This window comes from Salvelinus alpinus, chromosome 21 (assembly GCF_045679555.1).
Source record: "Salvelinus alpinus chromosome 21, SLU_Salpinus.1, whole genome shotgun sequence".
NCBI lineage: Eukaryota > Metazoa > Chordata > Actinopteri > Salmoniformes > Salmonidae > Salvelinus > Salvelinus alpinus.
This window is the reverse complement of record NC_092106.1, coordinates 1,664,433-1,683,427: the sequence shown is the minus strand read 5'-3', so window position 1 is coordinate 1,683,427 and position 18,995 is coordinate 1,664,433. Positions and strand designations below refer to the sequence as shown.

Here is an 18,995-nt window from a genome sequence, read left to right as displayed (position 1 = left end):
CTCTGTTGTTGTTCTATAACAGGAAGCCCACAGGTGTGTTAAAGGGACACTCTGTTGTTGTTCTATAACAGGAAGCCCACAGGTGTGTTAAAGGGACACTCTGTTGTTGTTCTATAACAGGAAGCCCACAGGTGTGTTAAAGGGACACTGTTGTTGTTCTATAACAGGAAGCCCACAGGTGTGTTAAAGGGACACTCTGTTGTTGTTCTATAACAGGAAGCCCACAGGTGTGTTAAAGGGACACTCTGCTCCCATCTTCTACCTCTTCATCTCCTCAGAGGAAAACCGTATATTTTCTGTCTCTATGGACAACACTGCCAAGGTGGGACACCATTTACTTCTCCTTCGAACTACAACTTATTGCCTGACTTTCCTCAAAATTGGTCTTCTGTTGAGATAAATCCACACCCTAGGCCATCAGTTTGGTAGACACAGCTGTAGGCCAGAATCCATGAATGGAAAAGATGAGCACCATGCAATGTAATCTAGACTCGTGGTGCTCATCTTTTCCATTCGTTTTGGGTTGAAAAGTGGAGGCCTATAGCTGTATCTGCGCAACCGATAGCGAGGAATGTGAACTCATCTTGACCTTAGACTACTTTTGAGGTCTGAAAACATCTGAAAAAAGTTGGCGTTTGGAGTGTAATGGCCTTTTCAATAATTGATGACTGTCTGTCTTTCAGATCTGGGATATCCATGACCAAAGCTGCCTCATCACAGCCCACCCCAAAGCCAGCCTCATCCGTGGAGACATGTCTGCATGCCTGTATTCTCCTTCCACCAAGGCACTGTACATCGCAGCAGACTCACTAGCGCTGCTCTCTCTCAGGACCAGGTTGATTACTTTGCTACTGGGCTGTATCTTAAATGCCCCCCTATTCCATGTATGATGCACTACTTCTCTCTGGTCAAAAGAAGTGCACTTTATAGGGAATAGGGAGCAATTTGTTACCATTAGGGTGCCCCTAAATAGGGAATATTCTGTCAAATTTGCCCCTGGGAGTTAATAAGACATATTTGTTCAACTAAGGCAGGAATGGGCAACTTTGATGGGACAGGGGGCCACAAAAAAACAGAACTCATCATGAGGGGCTGCAGTGGCTCGTGGGTCTGCATACCCACATCCAAACCATCCATGGGGGACAAATGTTTGCAGTTTTTAATATGATAACTGAGGATCAATGGGCCCCACGCCGGTTGGTAATTTGACCATGCTTACTACAAGTTTAGATAGCTGGCAGCTAGACTAAATTACCAATCTAAATAGTTTTTGCTGACATGAGCTAATTGAGTGACTGCTGATGCACAACCAAATTTCAAAGTTGTACCTTGTGTATTATATTATTCTTTCTCTCAACAGTAAATTGAGACCCTGACTGAATTCCAAAATATACACTACCGTTCAAAAGTTTGGGGTCACTTAGAAATGTCCTTGTTTTTGAAAGAAAAGCAAAAATGTATGTCCATTAAAATAACATCAAATTGATTAGAAATACAATGCAGACATTGTTAATGTTGTAAATGACTATTGTTGCTGGAAAAGGCTGATTTTTTAAATGTAATATCTACATAGGCGTACAGAGGCCCATTATCAGCAACCATCACTCCTGTGTTCCAACGGCACGTTGTGTTAGCTAATCCAAGTTTATCATTTTATAAGGCTAATTGATCATTAGAAAACCCTTTGCAAGTATGTTAGCACAGCTGAAAACTTTTGTGATGATTAATGAAGCAATAAAACGGTCCTTTAGACTAGTTGAAAATCTGGAGCATCAGCATTTGTGGATTCGATTATAGGCTCAAAATGGCCCTTTGCTATGAGACTCGAAATTGAGCTCATATGCATCCTGTTTCCATTGATCATCCTTGAGATGCTTCTACAACTTCATTGGAGTCCACCTGTGGTAAATTCAATTGTTTGGACATGATTGGACAAAACCCAGGTTTTCACCAAAGAGACAAAGATTTGTTATCAAAAGTTATTCAGGTTGAGGTAATGGTTTTCACACCTCTCCTTTTCTCATGTGTTCAACTCTTCTCTTCACCATCTCTCTCTGGTCACCATTTATCTTCTCCCCTCACCATCTCTGCTCTTCTTTCTTCTCCATTGCTCCCGTCTGTCACGACTTCCGCCGAAGTCGGTTCCTCTCCTTGTTCCGGCGGCGTTCTGCGGTCGACGTCACCGGTCTTCTAGCCATCGCCGATCCACCTTTCATTTTTCATTTGTTTTGTCTTGTTTTCCCACACACCTGGTTTACATTCCCTCATTATTTGACGTGTATATAACCCTCTGTTCCCCACCATGTCTGTGTGTGGAATTGTTTGTTGTAAGTGTTTTGTGCATTTCTGACTGGTTGGCGACGGGTTGTTTCAACCCGTATTTTGCTGTTCTGGGTGCTGTTTGTTTTTTGCATCATTAAAGTGCTCCAGCTGTTACCCATTTCTGCTCTCCTGCGCCTGACTTCCCTGCCGCCAGTTACGCACCGCTTACATCGTCTCTACTCCTCATCATGTCACCTTTCTCCTCAACATCTCTCCTCTGTCCTCTTCACCTTCTCTCTCCTCTTTTCTCCTCACCACGTCCTAACAATCTTCCTCTCCTCTCTCCTCCTCACCATCTCTCTCCTCTTTTCTCCTTCAGCCCCCAGCCCCAGGGACATCTGATCGTGTCTCACATGGAGCCTGTGTTGTGCTGCGGCTATAGCCACGAGTTCAGACAGGTCGTCAGCTGCACAGAAGGATCCGTAAGTTTTAAGTAATTCTCACCTCGGAACCCTTTATTTATTCCGCTCTTTAAAAAAGGGGGGGAATGGACTTTAGTTTCTTAGACTTTATTTCAACAGTTGGGAAGGAGACGGACAGAATCCCCGTCACAGGGGCGTTGTGCTGTCCGGAGTCGGCTACATAGACCAGTACTCCAAACTCCGGCACTGAGACCCTTTCTTTCACCCAGGACATAATTCCAGCAAATCATGCAGTAGATACTGGTCCCACAGACATAATTATGTACACATAGAACTAGTAATAGTAATTTAATATGACATCTGTGGTCCCACCCATATACAGTACCTTATAAAGATTTAATGAACACTACACATATATTGTATACGATATGTCATTGGTCACACCCCATGTTGTCTAACTGATTCTAGGTGGTGAAGGTGTGGGATTTCGACACAGGGAGCCATGTGTTTGAATTTGGTGGTGCCCACGGACAATCTGCCATTACCTGTATGACTTTTGACCCCAAGGGAAGGAGGTATGGAAGCTCTTTTTAATGACTGATTATTGCAATGTGATATTTTCCCATAAGTGCAATGTGACCATACTGTTGCCTACCTAATGGAAGCTCAGAGTAATGACGAAAATGAAGAGTGATGAAGAGTGTGCACTGCAGATGCTATTTTGTTTGTATTGTGGTGTTTGCCTTATTTTATTCAAAATAAAACAAACAAAAAATGTGTTTCAATAAATGTTTGAAAGATAAAAAATAAGATTAATCTTCCTCATTACAGACTGGTCACTGGGGGGAGAGATGGCTTTCTAAAGATCTGGAACTTTAACAATGGTCAGTGTCTGAAGATACTAAAAAAGGGTGAGTACATTCTAATTCATATCTCACAGTATAAAGGTGGTGTTCGGAGCATTACAGTGTTCAGGATTTTTGTCTTCTCTCTGTTATATGCTACGGTAGCCCCCTTATGTATGCACTCATAAAGCCATTATTACAGCTTTATAATACATTATAACATCTGTCATAGGCAGTCGTAAACATTATGAACAACAGCATAAGCCATTATAAAGGTAATATAGATGACAGGCTAATTTGTTGTTGTCCCTTATGTCAACTGCCTCCATAACACAGGCTATATAACCACTAATGTGCTATAATAGTTTCACATGAACATGTCACACAGATGGGGAGTCCAGCGAGGTGTGTGACTGCGCCTACCTGACAGTCCACAGAAACACGTGAGTAGAACCGATGATGGATGTGACAACTGTTGATTTGAGAGGAATAATGATTCATCTTAGCCTTGTGTAATACATTTCTCCAGGTATGTGATGTCTGTTGGATGGGACCGCAGGATTGACATCTACTCTGTGAGTATAGACGTGAAGAAGAACTATCTTCTTAGGCCACATATTTTCTACGTGAATGAGTTCACTATTGGATTCTATACATTTATTGACTCCAATGACCCGTCTTCCCCTCAGGACCTATTCAACTTTATTGCCTTGAGATCCCATTTCCGTTTTCATTACCTTCTGCGTTCGCCTCGCCAGAGCAGAGGCTACCTGAGGGTCTGCACCAGTAGCCATGACACATTTCTAAGATTTCACAAAAACACATACAAGATAATCTTTGAAAACCCTTCAAGAGTATATTCTGAATATTTTATCAGCGAGGAATATAAATGTCCTAATAAGCTTGCCTGCCTCTTTACTTTGCCATACAGTATAAGAGACTTCTAAGAATTAAAGGAAGAGGTGATATGTTCTAAAGAATTGACTTTCTGTAGAATTCCACATTCCATAGCACTTCAGTGACACTCACACTCTTCCAGGCCTGTAGTACCAAAGGTATACACAGACCTGTCCACAGAGCTGTAATTCCTCCCACAGAGCACTACCATCCACCTTTGATTCTGAGAGCATCGACAACATCATAAGAGCTGGTTTTCAAAGACTGTCCTTCTCCATAAGTAACCTCTGTAACCACCTTTTGATAAAATAACAAACACCACATAACTATGAGGCATAGTAATCTCGTTCCCAGCCACTTCCGTCCAAATTGCCTGGGGACGAGGTCAGAGGCACAGAGACCAGAGCCGTAGAGATGGCAGCCCACTTTACGAAGTCACAAAAACGGGCATCAGAGGGATCCAGTTAGAAATACACACATGCCTCTCTCATTTCTAGACTTCAACAATAGATGGCTGGTTGAAGATCCTAAATTTCAAAATGTTAACTGCATGCCCTGTATGTTTCCATGCTAGGATTCACCAGACGAGCCTCACCACATCCAGAAGCCTCAGCCCTCATGGCAAGATGATCTGGTGAATAAGGAATGAATGAGGAACATGAATAGGGAACTAGACATGCAATGCCATTCAGAATATATAGGGCTAACCTAAGTGCTTATGAGAGTAGGAATGCTGATCTAGAATCAGCCGCTCCCTGTCCATATAATCTTATTCATTGTGATCTAAAAGGCTCAACTGATCCTAAATCAGTACTCCTACGTTACGGCCCAAGTTGTCAGCCCAGTTATCTTTGATATACTACTGCAGGTCATGGATGGGGAGCTCCAGTCCTTGAGGGTCTGGTTTTCTCCTTTGCCTGGTACCTAATTCATCCATCATGCCACTGATTCATCCATCATGTCACTGAGTAGTATACACTTGCATTCTAAGGTCTAATGATTTAAATTAGACACTGATTTGGAGAACGCACCAAAAACCTGCAGACACTCAGGCTCAGAGGACTGCCCATTCCTGCTGTCGATCATTCAAGCTCTTGTTGGCCAGTGATGTAGAGCTGGCGGGGACGAATAAAGATACATTTAATAGAATAGAATACAATAAAATTCAATTAAATATAATAGAATTATAGAATGGAAATATAGAATAGACTAGAATTATAGAATATAATTGAATGGTCTTACTGTGATGTCTCCAGAGGAGGGGCCACATAGAGGACATCCTGTGTGTGGCCCAGTGTCCCCCCTCCCTTCTGGCCACCAGCAGCTATGACGGGGAGGTCATTGTGTGGAACCTGGTCTCCGGACACATCCAGTGTCGCTTTGCCAGCCCTCTGCAACCTGACTGCTGCCATGCCCAAGGTCAGATCACACTATCAAACCGGAGTGGTTCGCCTGCATGCCAGAGAGTGTAGCTAAAGCCTACACTCTCAGAAGAAAAGGTACTGAATTGTACTTAAAAGGGTTCAAATGCTGTAGGGTACATTGTACCATGGATGTACCATTATGGGTAACTAATTGTACTCTTGCGGTTTGTACCTTAGAAGAGCCAATAGTGTTCCTTAGGGGACAAGGTACAAAAGTGTACCTTTAGAAAAGGTACAAATTTGACTTTTTAGGATACCACCACAATGACAAAGCCATTTGTGCCTTTAAGTGTACACACCACTCCAATTGTCTGAATGTAGCGAAATAAGCAGGTATCTTCGAGATGGACTCAAACCCAGATCCAGCAAGTGTCAAGACAACAACTTAACCATTACGCCATGAGGCCCGAACTGCTTGATGAGGTAGCAAGGTGTTGGGTGAAGGTCGCTACCATATTAATAAAAGCTCTTGTCACATGCTCCTATGTTAGCCATTATAAAGACTTTAGAAAACCTGAATTAACATAACTATAGAACACTTAAACTGGTACAACCCTTCCACTCATGGATGGGTGGCCAAAAAGAGCTAACTGAAAGCCCCGCCCCCACTAAGCCACACCTCTAAAGAGATGACACAGGTGGATTCATTATTGTTCCCTGTGCGGGTACAAATATATACCTTTCTTCAATACATTGTCAATTTGTACCTTTTCTACTAAGCAAAGGTACAGATCACCACCAATCATTCGTGTGCCCTACATTTGTACCCTGGGAAACAGAAATGCACCTTGACCGTACTCTTTTTTTTTTTTTTCGAGTGTGGAACAATCCTCAAGGTAAATACTTGTTTTTCAAAGCTAAATGAGGAATGTGCAGTATAAAGGGACAAAGTAAAAAAGGAAATAGGAAGACAAATACAAACTGTGGGATGTTTGTGCCCTATAAGGGATGGATACCTGTGTTCCCAGCATCATCTTCCTGAGGAGCCGAGCATTACATGCTAAGTTCTCCTCCGCTGCATGCCTCCTGTCCTCAGGACCCACAGGTCAGTGCCAGGAATCATGAGTTTGATTCCCTCCGGTACTACCCATACGAAAATGTATGCACACATGACTTTAAATCGATTTGGATTAAAGCATCTGCTGAACGGCATATGATATATTATAAGAAACAAAATGTATTATAATATATTGTGCAGTGCAATTCACAGAGGAATATGTTCTAATGATGTATTATTATATGTCTTCAAACAAAGGTTGCATTAATTTCTGGAACGTGCTCAACGGTGGGAAATTATTGGCCAACTTCGAGGCAGTATGTGTTACCATGGCAACTTTCCATCTGCTCCTTTTTATGTTGAAACCCTTAACCTGAAATTATTACTCAATGTGTATAAATGCTTTGAAATATATTAGTAATGGTAGTAAATGCTTAAAATGCATATTGTAATGCTAACATGTTATAAATGATTGTGCTTATTTATTAATAGTAGCCTATGTACAATATTTATAAAATGTTTGAGGCTTTTTTTGTGAACGTTTTGAACCAAGTGTAACTAAAGGAATATGTTCTTCAGTCTAGGTTCCAGCAGCTGATCACTAAACTGGCAGTGACAAAGGAAGATACCTCACTGTATGCGGCTGACCAACTTGGCTATGTCTATGTTTATGACATAAAGACATACGCTCTTGGCTCAGAGAGAACCCCACCGAGAGGTAAGATTGTTTTTTCAACTCGTTAGAACAGGTCTGATAAGACGAGATCAAAAGACAGCATGATTTATTTTGATCTATGAATTCAAAAAGTAAAAAGCAACTTTATTTATTCAGCTGAAAACTACTGGCGTGCCCATACTGGCAGCATCACCGGGTACGTGCAGCCCCTTCTAATCGGGAACACCATCTCAAACATAAACAAAATTGTGCTTCACATTTCGCTCATTTTGCTCACTCCCTCCCATCCTTTTACTATCTTGTCCAGGTTGCAGATTGTTGACAATGACCAAGTACTGCTCACCTCGTCTATAGACTGCACTGTGCGCCTGTGGAGTGCCTACGGAGAGTTCATAGGTAGGGGTAAAATCACACAGGTCTTTTGTCCTGTTGTCTACTCCTACTCTGTATACAAGTTTTATGATTTATGTTTTAAGATTAATGTTCAGTAGATAGGGATGTGTTTTGGGGATAGATATTTCCCTTGTATATTCTATAATTATAAGGGCACAAGGCGAGACCCAGATGCAGACACAGGAGGCAGAAGGTTGGAGTCTTAGATGTTTATTAATCAAAAAGGGGTAGGCAAGAGAATGGTCGTGTACAGGCAGAAAGTCAAAACCAGTTCTGAGTCCAGTAGGTACCGAAGGGCAGGCAGGCTCGAGGTCAGGGCAGGCAGAATAGTCAGCCAGGCGGGAATGGAGTCCAGAAAACAGGCAAGGGTCAAAACCGGGAGGACTAGCAAAAGAGAATAGAAAAAGGAGTACGGGAAAAAACATGCTGGTTGACTTGACAAACGTACAAGACGAACTGGCACAGAGACAGGAAACACAGGGATGAATACACCGGGTAAAATAAGCGACACCTGGAGGGGGTGGAGACAATAACAAGGACAGATGAAACAGATCAGGTTGTGACAATAATAGCCACTGTTATAATTATGGTATTTAGATCAGTTAATTCTTATGAGGAACCGCTCGACAACATTCCGCTGAAAAGGCAGAGCGCGAAATTCAAAAATATTTTTTTGAAATATGTACCTTTCATATTGCAAGTGCAATACACCAAATTAAAGCTTAACTTCCCATCGTGACCGATTTCAAAAAAGCTTTACAGTGAAAGCACACCATATGATTATGTTAGGTCAGAGCCTAGTAGCAAAAACACATTCAGCCATTTTCCAGCCAAAGAGAGGAGTCACAAAAAGCAGAAATAGAGATAAAATGAATCACAAACTTTTGATGATCTCATAGGACTTCATGTTACACAATACATTTATGTTTTGTTCGATAAAGTTCATATTTACAGTGGGGCAAAAAAGTATTTAGTCAGCCACCAATTGTGCAAGTTATCCCACTTAAAAAGATGAGAGAGGCCTGTAATTTTCATCATAGGTACACTTCAACTATGACAGACAAAATGAGAAAAAGAATCCAGAAAATCACATTGTAGGATTTTTAATGAATTTATTTGCAAATTATGGTGGAAAATAAGTATTTGGTCACCTACAAACAAGCAAGATTTCTGGCTCTCACAGACCTGTAACTTCTTCTTTAACCTCTAACGAGTCACAAACCCGGATCCGGGATCCCCCCATCAAAAAAGCAGACTAGCATAGCCTAGCCTAAAGCTACAGGGATATCATATAATAAAATGTTCATGAAATCACAAGTCCAAGACACCAAATGAAAGATACAGATCTTGTGAATCCAGCGATCATTTCCGATTTTTTAAATGTTTTACAGGGAAGACACAATATGTATTTCTATTAGCTAACCACCATAGCAAAAGACACAACTTTTTTTTCTCCACCATTTTTTTCCGTCAAATACCTAAATACTCATCATAAAACATTTCTGAAAAATACACAGCGTACAGCAAATGAAAGCCCAACATCTTGTGAATCCAGCCAATATTTCAGATTTTTTAAGTGTTTTACAGCGAAAACACAATATAGCATTATATTAGCTTACCACAATAGCCAGAAACACAAGCAATTTACCAGCAGCAAAGGTTAGCCATCGTAACAATCCAGCAAAAGATATATAATTTTTGACTAACCTTGATATACTTCATCAGATGACAGTCCTGTAACATCATATTACACAATGCATATAGGTTTTGTTCGAAAATGTGCATATTTAGCAGCACAAATCGTGGTTATACAATGTGATTAGTAGCAACATTTCAGGCAATCTGGAGAGGCACCTAATCTAATCAATAAATAATCATAAACTTGACAAAAAAATACAGGTTGGACAGCAAATGAAAGATACATTAGTTCTTAATGCAACCGCTGTGTTAGATTTTTTAATTAACGTTACTACGACATACAGGGTGCGTTATAGCGAGACCCCACCGAAATGAATGGAGGAATAATCATTATTTTTTTTTCCACAGAACAACGAATTAACATCATAAATAGTTCTTACTTTTTGATGAGCTTCCATCAGAATCTTGGGCAAGTTGTCCTTTGTCCAAAAGAATCGTTGCTCGGTTGTAGATTGTCGCCTTCAACTTTGGAATTAGCTGTAAACATTAGCCATGTGGCGAAGACGTGCCCAACTCACTATTGCGCAGCACAAAGAAAATTTCGAAAATCGCAATATACTCACATAAACTGAAATAACTCGGTTTAAAATAACTACGTTATGATGTTTCTAACACCTATATCGAATAAAATCAGAGCCGGATATATCTAAGGGCTATAACGGGAGCTTTCTAGAACGCCATCCTGAGGTCTGCCTTGCGTCATGGCGAACGAAGGAAAGAGAGGACATCACGTTCCGAGCCTATTTATAAGGCCTCAGATCTGCCTAGCAACTCCATTCCAATTCTCACTATTTGCTGACATCCAGGGGAAGGCGTATGCAGTGCATCTCAACCAATAGAAGACAGGCAAATTAATAAACCGACCTCAGAACAGCCTGCATGATTTCAGACTTCTCACTTCCTCACAGGAAAATTGCTCCAACTCGAGTTCTGTTTAACTCACAGATATAATTCAAACGGTTTTAGAAACTAGAGAGTGTTTTCTATCCAATAGTAATAATAATATGCATATTGTACGAGCAAGAATTGAGTACGAGGCAGTTTAATTTGGGGACGATATTTTACAAAGTTGAAACAGCACTCCCTATAGTGACAAGAAGTTTTTAAGAGGCTCCTCTGTCCTCCACTCGTTACCTGTATTAATGGCACCTGTTTGAACTTGTTATCAGTATAAAAGACACCTGTCCACAACCTCAAACAGTCACACTCCAAACTCCACTATGGCTAACAGTTTTAGAAACTTCAGAGTGTTTTCTATCCAAATCTACTAATAATATGCATAAATTAGCTTCTGGGCCTGAGTAGCAGGAAGTTTACTCTGGGCATGCTTTTCATCCGAACGTGAAAATGCTGCCCCCTATCCCAAACAGGTCTTAAACACTAACTTCCTACTACAGCTCCTCCTTTGAACTAACAGCATCATTTCTCTTTACATACAGTACCTACAGTTGTTTTCTAACTCTCAACACTGACCAATTTAAAGTAAAAATTATTGAAAGTAACTGATTTAAAGTACAAATGGAGACTGTTTCTCTCTCTCTCTTTCTCCTTAGGGACGTTTGGGCAGCGGGACAATTGGAGCATCCACACCCCTTCCTCCTGGAAGCATCCTGCCGTTCCCTATGAGATCCTGATCGACCCTCTGAGCATGCCAGCTCACCACATCCTGGAGGGAGAGACCAGAGTGTCCGATGTCATTAACACTGACAACTCTGAGGCCACGAGCACCGAGCCAAAGGTGCGTAAAAAAAAGGCAATTTCCGAGCGTCTTCATCAACGCTGCCAAAGTGGAATGTTCAGGGCAAATGTGCATGTACAACGCTGATTTGGCATCTCTCCTTCTCCCTTTGTTTCTCTCCCTTTTCCTCTCTCTATCTCATGTTCTTTTTCTCTCTGTCACTCTCTCTCCTCTCCTTCTCACCTACTCTTTCTGTCTGTCTTTCCCTCTCTCTCTCTCCATCTCTATCTCTCTCCCTCTAGCTCTCCATACTTCAATGTCTTCATCTCTATTCCTTTCCCTCTCAACTTCTCTCTCTTGCTCCCCCTCTGTCAATCTCCCCCTCCCTCTCTTCCTTTACCTCTCATCCTCCCTCACCCTCTCTCTCCCTCTAGCTCTCCCTACTTCAATCTCTTCATCTCTCTCTCAACTTCTCTCTCTTGCTCCCCTTCTGTCAATCTCCCCCTCTCTCTCTCTTCCTTTACCTCTCATCCTCCCTCACCCTCTCTCTCCCTCTCTGTCTCTCTCTCGTCTCTATATGTTACTGATCTGCCTCTTTCGAAATGTAATTGCAGTCCAACTCGCCCAGCAAGCTTAGACACCCTCCACTGGCCTTCAGCGACACAGACATCATGGAGGAGATGAAAACCTCTTGTTACACAGAAGAACATGGTAAACGGTGAGTGAGCCACATTACACGCATCATGCAGTAGATAGTAGGCAAGCAGATACACATCTAGGCTCAGAACACGCCATGTGAATAAATACATTTCTGCCGGCAGTAAATTGTTTGCTATCTCTCACATTTCAGACTCCGACATGAAATATTCAAGCATACTAACAAGCCACCCAATCATGGCGGACCCAAGGCCTACCACACTCTCAAGTACTTTGATATCGTCGACACCCCGACTACCTGCGAGAGGCCTGATCTTTCCCTGGCTGGCATAGATCCTTTCATGTCCAGCTTTGTGGAACAGGAGTCGGCTGAATTCCAATAAGATCCCAATTGTAACAGGAAATCAAACTGTGACCATAGGTCCTGTGCACCATGAACTCAACATGCTTCAAGGACAGAGGAGTTACAACACCATCACAAGTAATCAGAAGAGCTGAAATGTTAGCTGTTGCACAACTTTAAAGAGTTGCACAGTCCTGGATTGATTAGGGGAGACAGGGGTTTGTATTTCCCAGCACCAGTCTATTTTCAATAAGATTAAGACCAAGGTCTTGGGTTGAAATGGGGGACCATTTCTATCCTCATATCTTATTCCAACATGGAGTTATAAGCCATTAAACACTCTCTGTCCACTTGTGACAACCTGGGCCCAGATTTACAAAACCCTTCTTACGCAAAAATGTAAAAAGCTTCTTAAGAAAAAAAAAAAGTAAATAAGATAGTTCGCAAGTGCAATTCCTCAACAATATCTTAAGATGTAATGATCTTACTAACTTTTCAAATATCTATTTACAAATCTTCTTAAGATGTTTGTTGCTAGGCTAACGTTTTAGCTAGCTATCACTGGCAATCATGTTAGCATATTTTTTACTGTTCTAACATATTTTTTACTGAGATTACTGTTCTAAAACATTTTCTTGGGTTTAAAATAATCAATACTGAAACTTTCAGATAAAGTTTGAGTAAATTAAACATGTTCAATTCCTTTCATGAGCTTTTTCTCTCACTGCCCTGAGTTTAAGACAAGGGTCTATCTTAGAATTAAGAACATTTCCAAGAACCTTATTTTCTAGAATCAAATTTCTTCTTAACTTTTTGCTTAAGGGGTCCCGCTAGCTGGACAACTTCCGGTGAAGCTGGAGGGCGCGTAATTCAAATAAATATTAAATTCTTGTTAATCTAACTCCACTGTCCGATTTACAGTAGCTATTACAGCGAAAACATGCCATGCGATTTTGAGGATGGCGCCCCAAGTCAAAATATTTTTCCACCGGCACAGGTTTCATACATTCACATATAAAGATGAAATATTCACTTACTTTTTGAAAATCCTTCCTCTGATTTGTTCTCCAAAGGGTCCCAGCTATAACATGTAGTGTCGTTTTGTTAGATAAAATCCTTCTTTATATCCCAAAAAGTCTGTTTAGTTGGCGCCATCGATTTGAGTAATCCACTTGTTCAACTGGCAGAGAAAGGAATCTTAAAATCTACCCCTAAACTTTGTTTCAACAAGTCAAAATATGTTTCTATTTACTCCTCAGATACCCTAAAATGTAATCAAACTATAATATTTATTTCAGGAATTAGTATGTTCAATAGGAAACTGATTTTAACAGGTGCGTAATTTCTTCGTGGCGAGCGCAAACACAGATTTCCAAGACTGTGTCCTTCTACTAAAACTGTTATTTCTTATTCGTTTTTGAAGTTACAAGCCTGAAACCTTGAACATCGACTTCTAACACCATGTGGAAGCCATAGGAATTGCATCCAGGGAGCTAATTTACAATATGATCTTTCTCTTGCATTTCTAAGAGGATGGTCTCTCCCCCAAAAAAATATCTGTTTTGTTTTTTCTTTGGATTTTCTCCTACCATATCTATTGTGTTATATTCTCCTTCATTATTTTAACATTTATACAAACTACAAAGTGTTTTCTTTTCAATGGTACCAATTATATGCATATCCTGGCCTCAGGGCCTGAGCTACAGGCAGTTTACTTTGGGTATGTCATTCAGGCGGAAATGGAGAAAAAAGGAGCCTTGAGAAACATAAGAAAATTTCCCAAAACCTTTTAGAAGAATAGCAACTTTGCTTAACTTTCTTCTTAAATCTATAGTTAATGAAAAAGTGGCAGTTAAGAAGAAATATCTTTTTACGAAGGTTTTGTGAATCATCCTGGGGTTGGTTGTAACAGTGTTTGCTATTTGTTTTTCAGCAACAATCTAACACATTTACAAAGTTTCAAAAAAATTAAAGCCTTTATTTATTGAAAATGATTGCTGTCTAGCATAATACAAATAAATAAGTACAAATAAATTCAACATAGTTATATTTGCTTTGACATTGTAGTTCTTACTCAACTCAAATCATCATATCAATGCTTAATTTAACAAACAACAGTAAACATATGATATTTGGATGAAAATTTAACATTTTGATGAAGTGAAAAAACACAAATGTTCACAGCTTTAGTTAAGTCAATTTTGTGTTGAAAATAAGGAGTGTGTGTGTGAATGTTGTTGACTCTCAGTCGGAGTCGCATGACTAACAGTTTTGAGAAGCAGGTCCGGACCGGACCAAATCTGAACCAATCATAGACATCTATGTTTCATACGTTTGGACATCAGTGTATACAGTAGAGTACAGTAAAGAAAAGTAGTCTATTCAGTACAGTAGAGTATACAGTGCATTGCAAAAGTATTCATCCCCTTGGCGTTTTTCCTATTTTGTTGCATTACAACCTGTAATTTAAATGGATTTTTATTTGGATTTCATGTAATGGACATACACAAAATTGTCCCAATTGGTGAAGTGAAAAGTGAAAACTTGTAAAAAAAGAAAAAGAAAGAAAGTAAAATGGAAAAGTGATGCATGCATATGTATTCACCCCCTTTGCTATGAAGCCCCTAAATAAGATCTGGTGCAACCAATTACCTTCAGAAGTCACATAATTAGTTAAATAAAGTCCACCTGTGTGCAATCTAAGTGTCACATGATCTGTACACATGATCTCAGTATATATACACCTGTTCTGAAAGGCCCCAGAGTCTGCAACACCACAAAGCAAGGGGCACCACCAAGCATGCGGCACCATGAAGACCAAGGAGCTGTTGTGGAGAAGTACAGATCAGGGTTGGGTTATAAAAAAATATCCTAAACTTTGAACATCCCATGGAGCACCATTAAATCCATTATTCAAAAATGGAAAGAATATGGCACCACAACAAACCTGCCAAGAGAGGTCCGCACACCAAAACTCACGGACCAGGTAAGGAGGGCATTAATCAGAGAGGCAACAAAGAGACCAAAGATAACACTGAAGGAGCTGCAAAGCTCCACAGTGGAGATCGGAGTATCTGTCCATAGGACCACTTTAAGCCGTACACTCCACAGAGCTGGGCTGTACGGAAGAGTGTCCAGAAAAAAGCCATTGCTTAAAGAAAAAAATAAGCAAACATGTTTGGTGTTTGCCAAAAGGCATGTGGGAGACTCCACAAACATATGGTAGAAGGTACTCTGGTCAGATGAGACTAAAATGTAGCTTTTTGTCCATCAAGGAAAACATTATGTCTGGCAGAAACACCTCATCACCCCGAGAAAACTATTGTGGTGGCAGCATCACGCTGTGGGGATGTTTTTCATTGGCAGGGACTGAGAAACTGGTCAGAATTGAAGGAATGATGGATGGCGCTAAATACAGGGAAATTCTTGAGGGAAACCAGTTTCAGTCTGACAGAGATTTGAGACTGGGATGGAGGTTCACCTTCCAGCAGGACAATGACCCCTGAATAGTTATGGACGCTCAAATTTTGTTTTTTTGTCTTATTTCTTGTTTGTTTCACAATAAAACATATTTTTCATCTTCCAATGTACTGTATTCTACTTTGCTCTAGTGCACTGTAATCTACTGAATTAAACTGTACTGTACTGTAATACACTGTACTCTCCTCTGCTGAATTAAACTCTACTGGACTGTACTGTGCTATGCTGTGCTGTCCAAATTTGTGAAATATACACATCTTTTCAATATACGAAAAATCCGTATTCTAGGCGTCTTTTCAAGGTAATTTAGCCTACTGGGTACATTGTTACGGATCCCCTCAGAAGGGGATGAATATGCTTGTGAAAAATGAGAATATTCTTCTCATCACAATGTTTTGTGAACCTGACCTGAAATGATCACATGAATGACCTCTCCTATAGAGGACACGCATTTCTATCTTGAAAATATTACACATAATACGCACTGTGACAACCAACCCCGGTCTCCCCTACTATCTTCACTGTTCAAGTGTGAATGTTTGCATGCTTGTGTTACATACGAAGATGTGAAACCAAATACCCCTTTGTAGCTGGTTATCATAATACTGTATAGGGGGAATCAAATAATTTATTTACATTTTAGTCATTTAGCAGACACTCTTATTCAGAGCAACTTACAGTAATGAGTGCATATATTTTTATAATTTTTTCTTGCTGGTCTCCCGTGGGAATCAAATCCACAAATATGGCGCTGCAAGTGCTATGCACTACCAACTGAGCTCTACCGGAATAATATTATTAATATATTAAATATTAGTACATATTTTATTTCATTGCACTAATGCTAGTGAGCAATTGCACTAATGCTAATCAGCAACTTCCTTCAAACTGTAGATATAAACAACTAATTAAAATCCAAAATTGAAGTCACTAGTATTTCAGATACAGTATACAACTGTTACAATAAAGCAGCATTAAGCAGTCTCACAAAGTAGGGCACAAAGTAATTTTGAACAGTATGTAATCTTGTTTACAGAAAAAGCTACTAAACTGGTTCATATTTGAAGTATGAATGTATTTTATAACATATCCAACAAACACTATATATACAAAGGTATGTGGACACCTCTTCAAATTAGTGGATTCGACAATTTCAGCCACACACGTTGCTGACAGGTGTATAAAATTGAGCACACGGCCATGCAATCTCCATAGACAAACAGTGTCAGTAGAATGGCCTTACTGAAGAGCTCAGTTACTTTCAATGTGGCACCGTCTAAGGATGCCACCTTTCCAACAAGTCAGTTTGTCAAATTTCTGCCCTGCTAGAACTGCCCCGGTCAGCTGTAAGTCCTGTTATTGTGAAGTGGAAACGTCTAGGAGCAACAATGGCTCAGCCGCGAAGTGGTAGGCCACACAAGCTCACAGAACGGGACCACCGAGTGCTGAAGCGGCAGCGCGTAAAAATAAGGGTCTGGGGCTGTTTTTCATGGTTCGGGCTAGGCCCCTTCCAGTGAAGGGAAATCTTAACACTACACATACAATGACATTCCTGACAATTCTGTGCTTCCAACTTTATTGCAACAGTTTGAGGAATGCAAAATCCTATTTCTTCTTCAGTGTGGAAGAACTTGACTGGTCTGCACAGAGCCCTGACCTCAACCCCATCGAACACCTTTGGGATGATTTGTAACGCCGACTGCGAGCCAGGTCTAATCACCCAACATCAGTGCTCGACTTCACTAATGCTCTTGTGGCTAATGTTCCAACATCTAGTGGAAAGCCTTCCCAGAAGAGTGGAGGCTGTTCTTGCTGAGAGCTCCTCCAACATCGTGGGTCTCCTCTCAGCTTCCGGGTATGTGTCTTCCACAGGCACACCCACTTTCTGCAGAGAGAGAGAGCGAGAGAGAGAGAGAGAGAGAGAGAAATTGATTTCATTTTTTACATCGTCATCGTCATTTACATCGTCAGTGATCCATCTTATGGCTCAGTACAGAAGCAGCCAATTAGTGATTGCTCTCTGCATTAAGTCCATCAAGGGATTTGGAGAGAAGGGTTCTAATAAGTCAAATTACTTATCATCCACTGATGCCCTGTGATGGCGTGCTTAATACCGCCAGATGACAGCTTAATGCAGGTCAATTAAAACACACTGTATTTACATTGACTGCTAATGAGCGAGAGGAATGTAGTCAGCTAGACAATAACTCTTGCATAAATGTTTTTCGGTTCGGGTAAATTTGATCAAACTAATTGACAATCAAAACATGCCAAGGCAATTAGTAGATGGAATCTGGGGCACATCGTTAATTGGTTCCAAACAGATGTGCTTATGTATTGGTAAATGTTGACTAATGATGTCCTACTTGTAGTTGAGCCAGCTTGTCCAGATAGGTCAGTTTGTCCTCGTTCTCTCCTTCGTACAGCCAGTTATCTGTCACAGTCAGCAGCTCTGAGAGTCCCTTTAGCTCCTGAAAAATGTAAACAAACGTGCATTGTGATCGCTCCTCTTGGCAAAGAATATACTACAACATCTATTAATGTCTATGTTTCAGCAAGTTTAATCTGAAATGAGGTTTTGTACAGATAGCTTCAGTCTTGTGGATATTGAATGTTTGTAAGGCCAACCATTCTGGTGCCATTCTGGTGCATTTCTGGTGCATTTCTTTCTTTTTTAAGAGTGGATTGGGAATTCCTACTAGTGTTAATACTAATAGTGTTGATACTGATAGTGTTATAATACTGCAGTGCTCAAGAACATCAGATGGGCCCTGTCATGCCAAATAATGTCCCCTAGTCAAAAAGTGTCCCATCCCTGCGTCACAATGGGATTCGATAAACTATTAGCGTCCGTTGCTATATCAACGGGGTTGTGACCTAATGATTTGAATTTCGGAGATCGTTACAGCCCCGCTATGCAAATAAGGCTGATTTTCCACAACAATTCCGCTATTCAAACGAGTTTTGTGTAGCTAATAAGATGAAACCATTACTTCGAACTTAATTGTACTTCATACAATAACAGTTAGCTAGCTAGCTAACATTAGCTAAATAAACCTGTCTGGTTAGCTGGCTAGCTAGCTGGCTGCCTGACCAGGCAGGCTGAGGTAAATACAGTGCTTTCAGAAAGTATTTAGACCCCTTGACTTTTTCCAAATTTTGTTACATTACAGCCTTATTCTAAAATAAAATATACACTGCTCAAAAAAATAAAGGGAACACT

At 40.5% G+C, this 18,995-nt stretch overlaps 1 protein-coding gene across 1 annotated transcript in view; it reads left to right on the top strand.

Moving 5' to 3' along the window:
* Positions 1–15,959, top strand: part of wdr95 (WD40 repeat domain 95) — a 30,769-nt gene extending 14,810 nt beyond the window's left edge. The window contains exons 14-30 of the mRNA XM_071356442.1: positions 217–322; positions 684–835; positions 2,642–2,744; positions 3,153–3,259; positions 3,516–3,595; positions 3,918–3,972; positions 4,059–4,104; positions 5,001–5,060; positions 5,683–5,845; positions 6,797–6,895; positions 7,106–7,164; positions 7,427–7,565; positions 7,680–7,719; positions 7,831–7,919; positions 11,168–11,352; positions 11,907–12,010; positions 12,143–15,959. Coding sequence (XP_071212543.1) covers positions 217–322; positions 684–835; positions 2,642–2,744; positions 3,153–3,259; positions 3,516–3,595; positions 3,918–3,972; positions 4,059–4,104; positions 5,001–5,060; positions 5,683–5,845; positions 6,797–6,895; positions 7,106–7,164; positions 7,427–7,565; positions 7,680–7,719; positions 7,831–7,919; positions 11,168–11,352; positions 11,907–12,010; positions 12,143–12,332 — 1,777 coding nt within the window. The 3' untranslated portion in view covers positions 12,333–15,959. The remainder of the gene's footprint in view (positions 1–216; positions 323–683; positions 836–2,641; positions 2,745–3,152; positions 3,260–3,515; positions 3,596–3,917; positions 3,973–4,058; positions 4,105–5,000; positions 5,061–5,682; positions 5,846–6,796; positions 6,896–7,105; positions 7,165–7,426; positions 7,566–7,679; positions 7,720–7,830; positions 7,920–11,167; positions 11,353–11,906; positions 12,011–12,142) is intronic.
* The last annotated feature ends 3,036 nt before the right edge of the window (positions 15,960–18,995 follow it).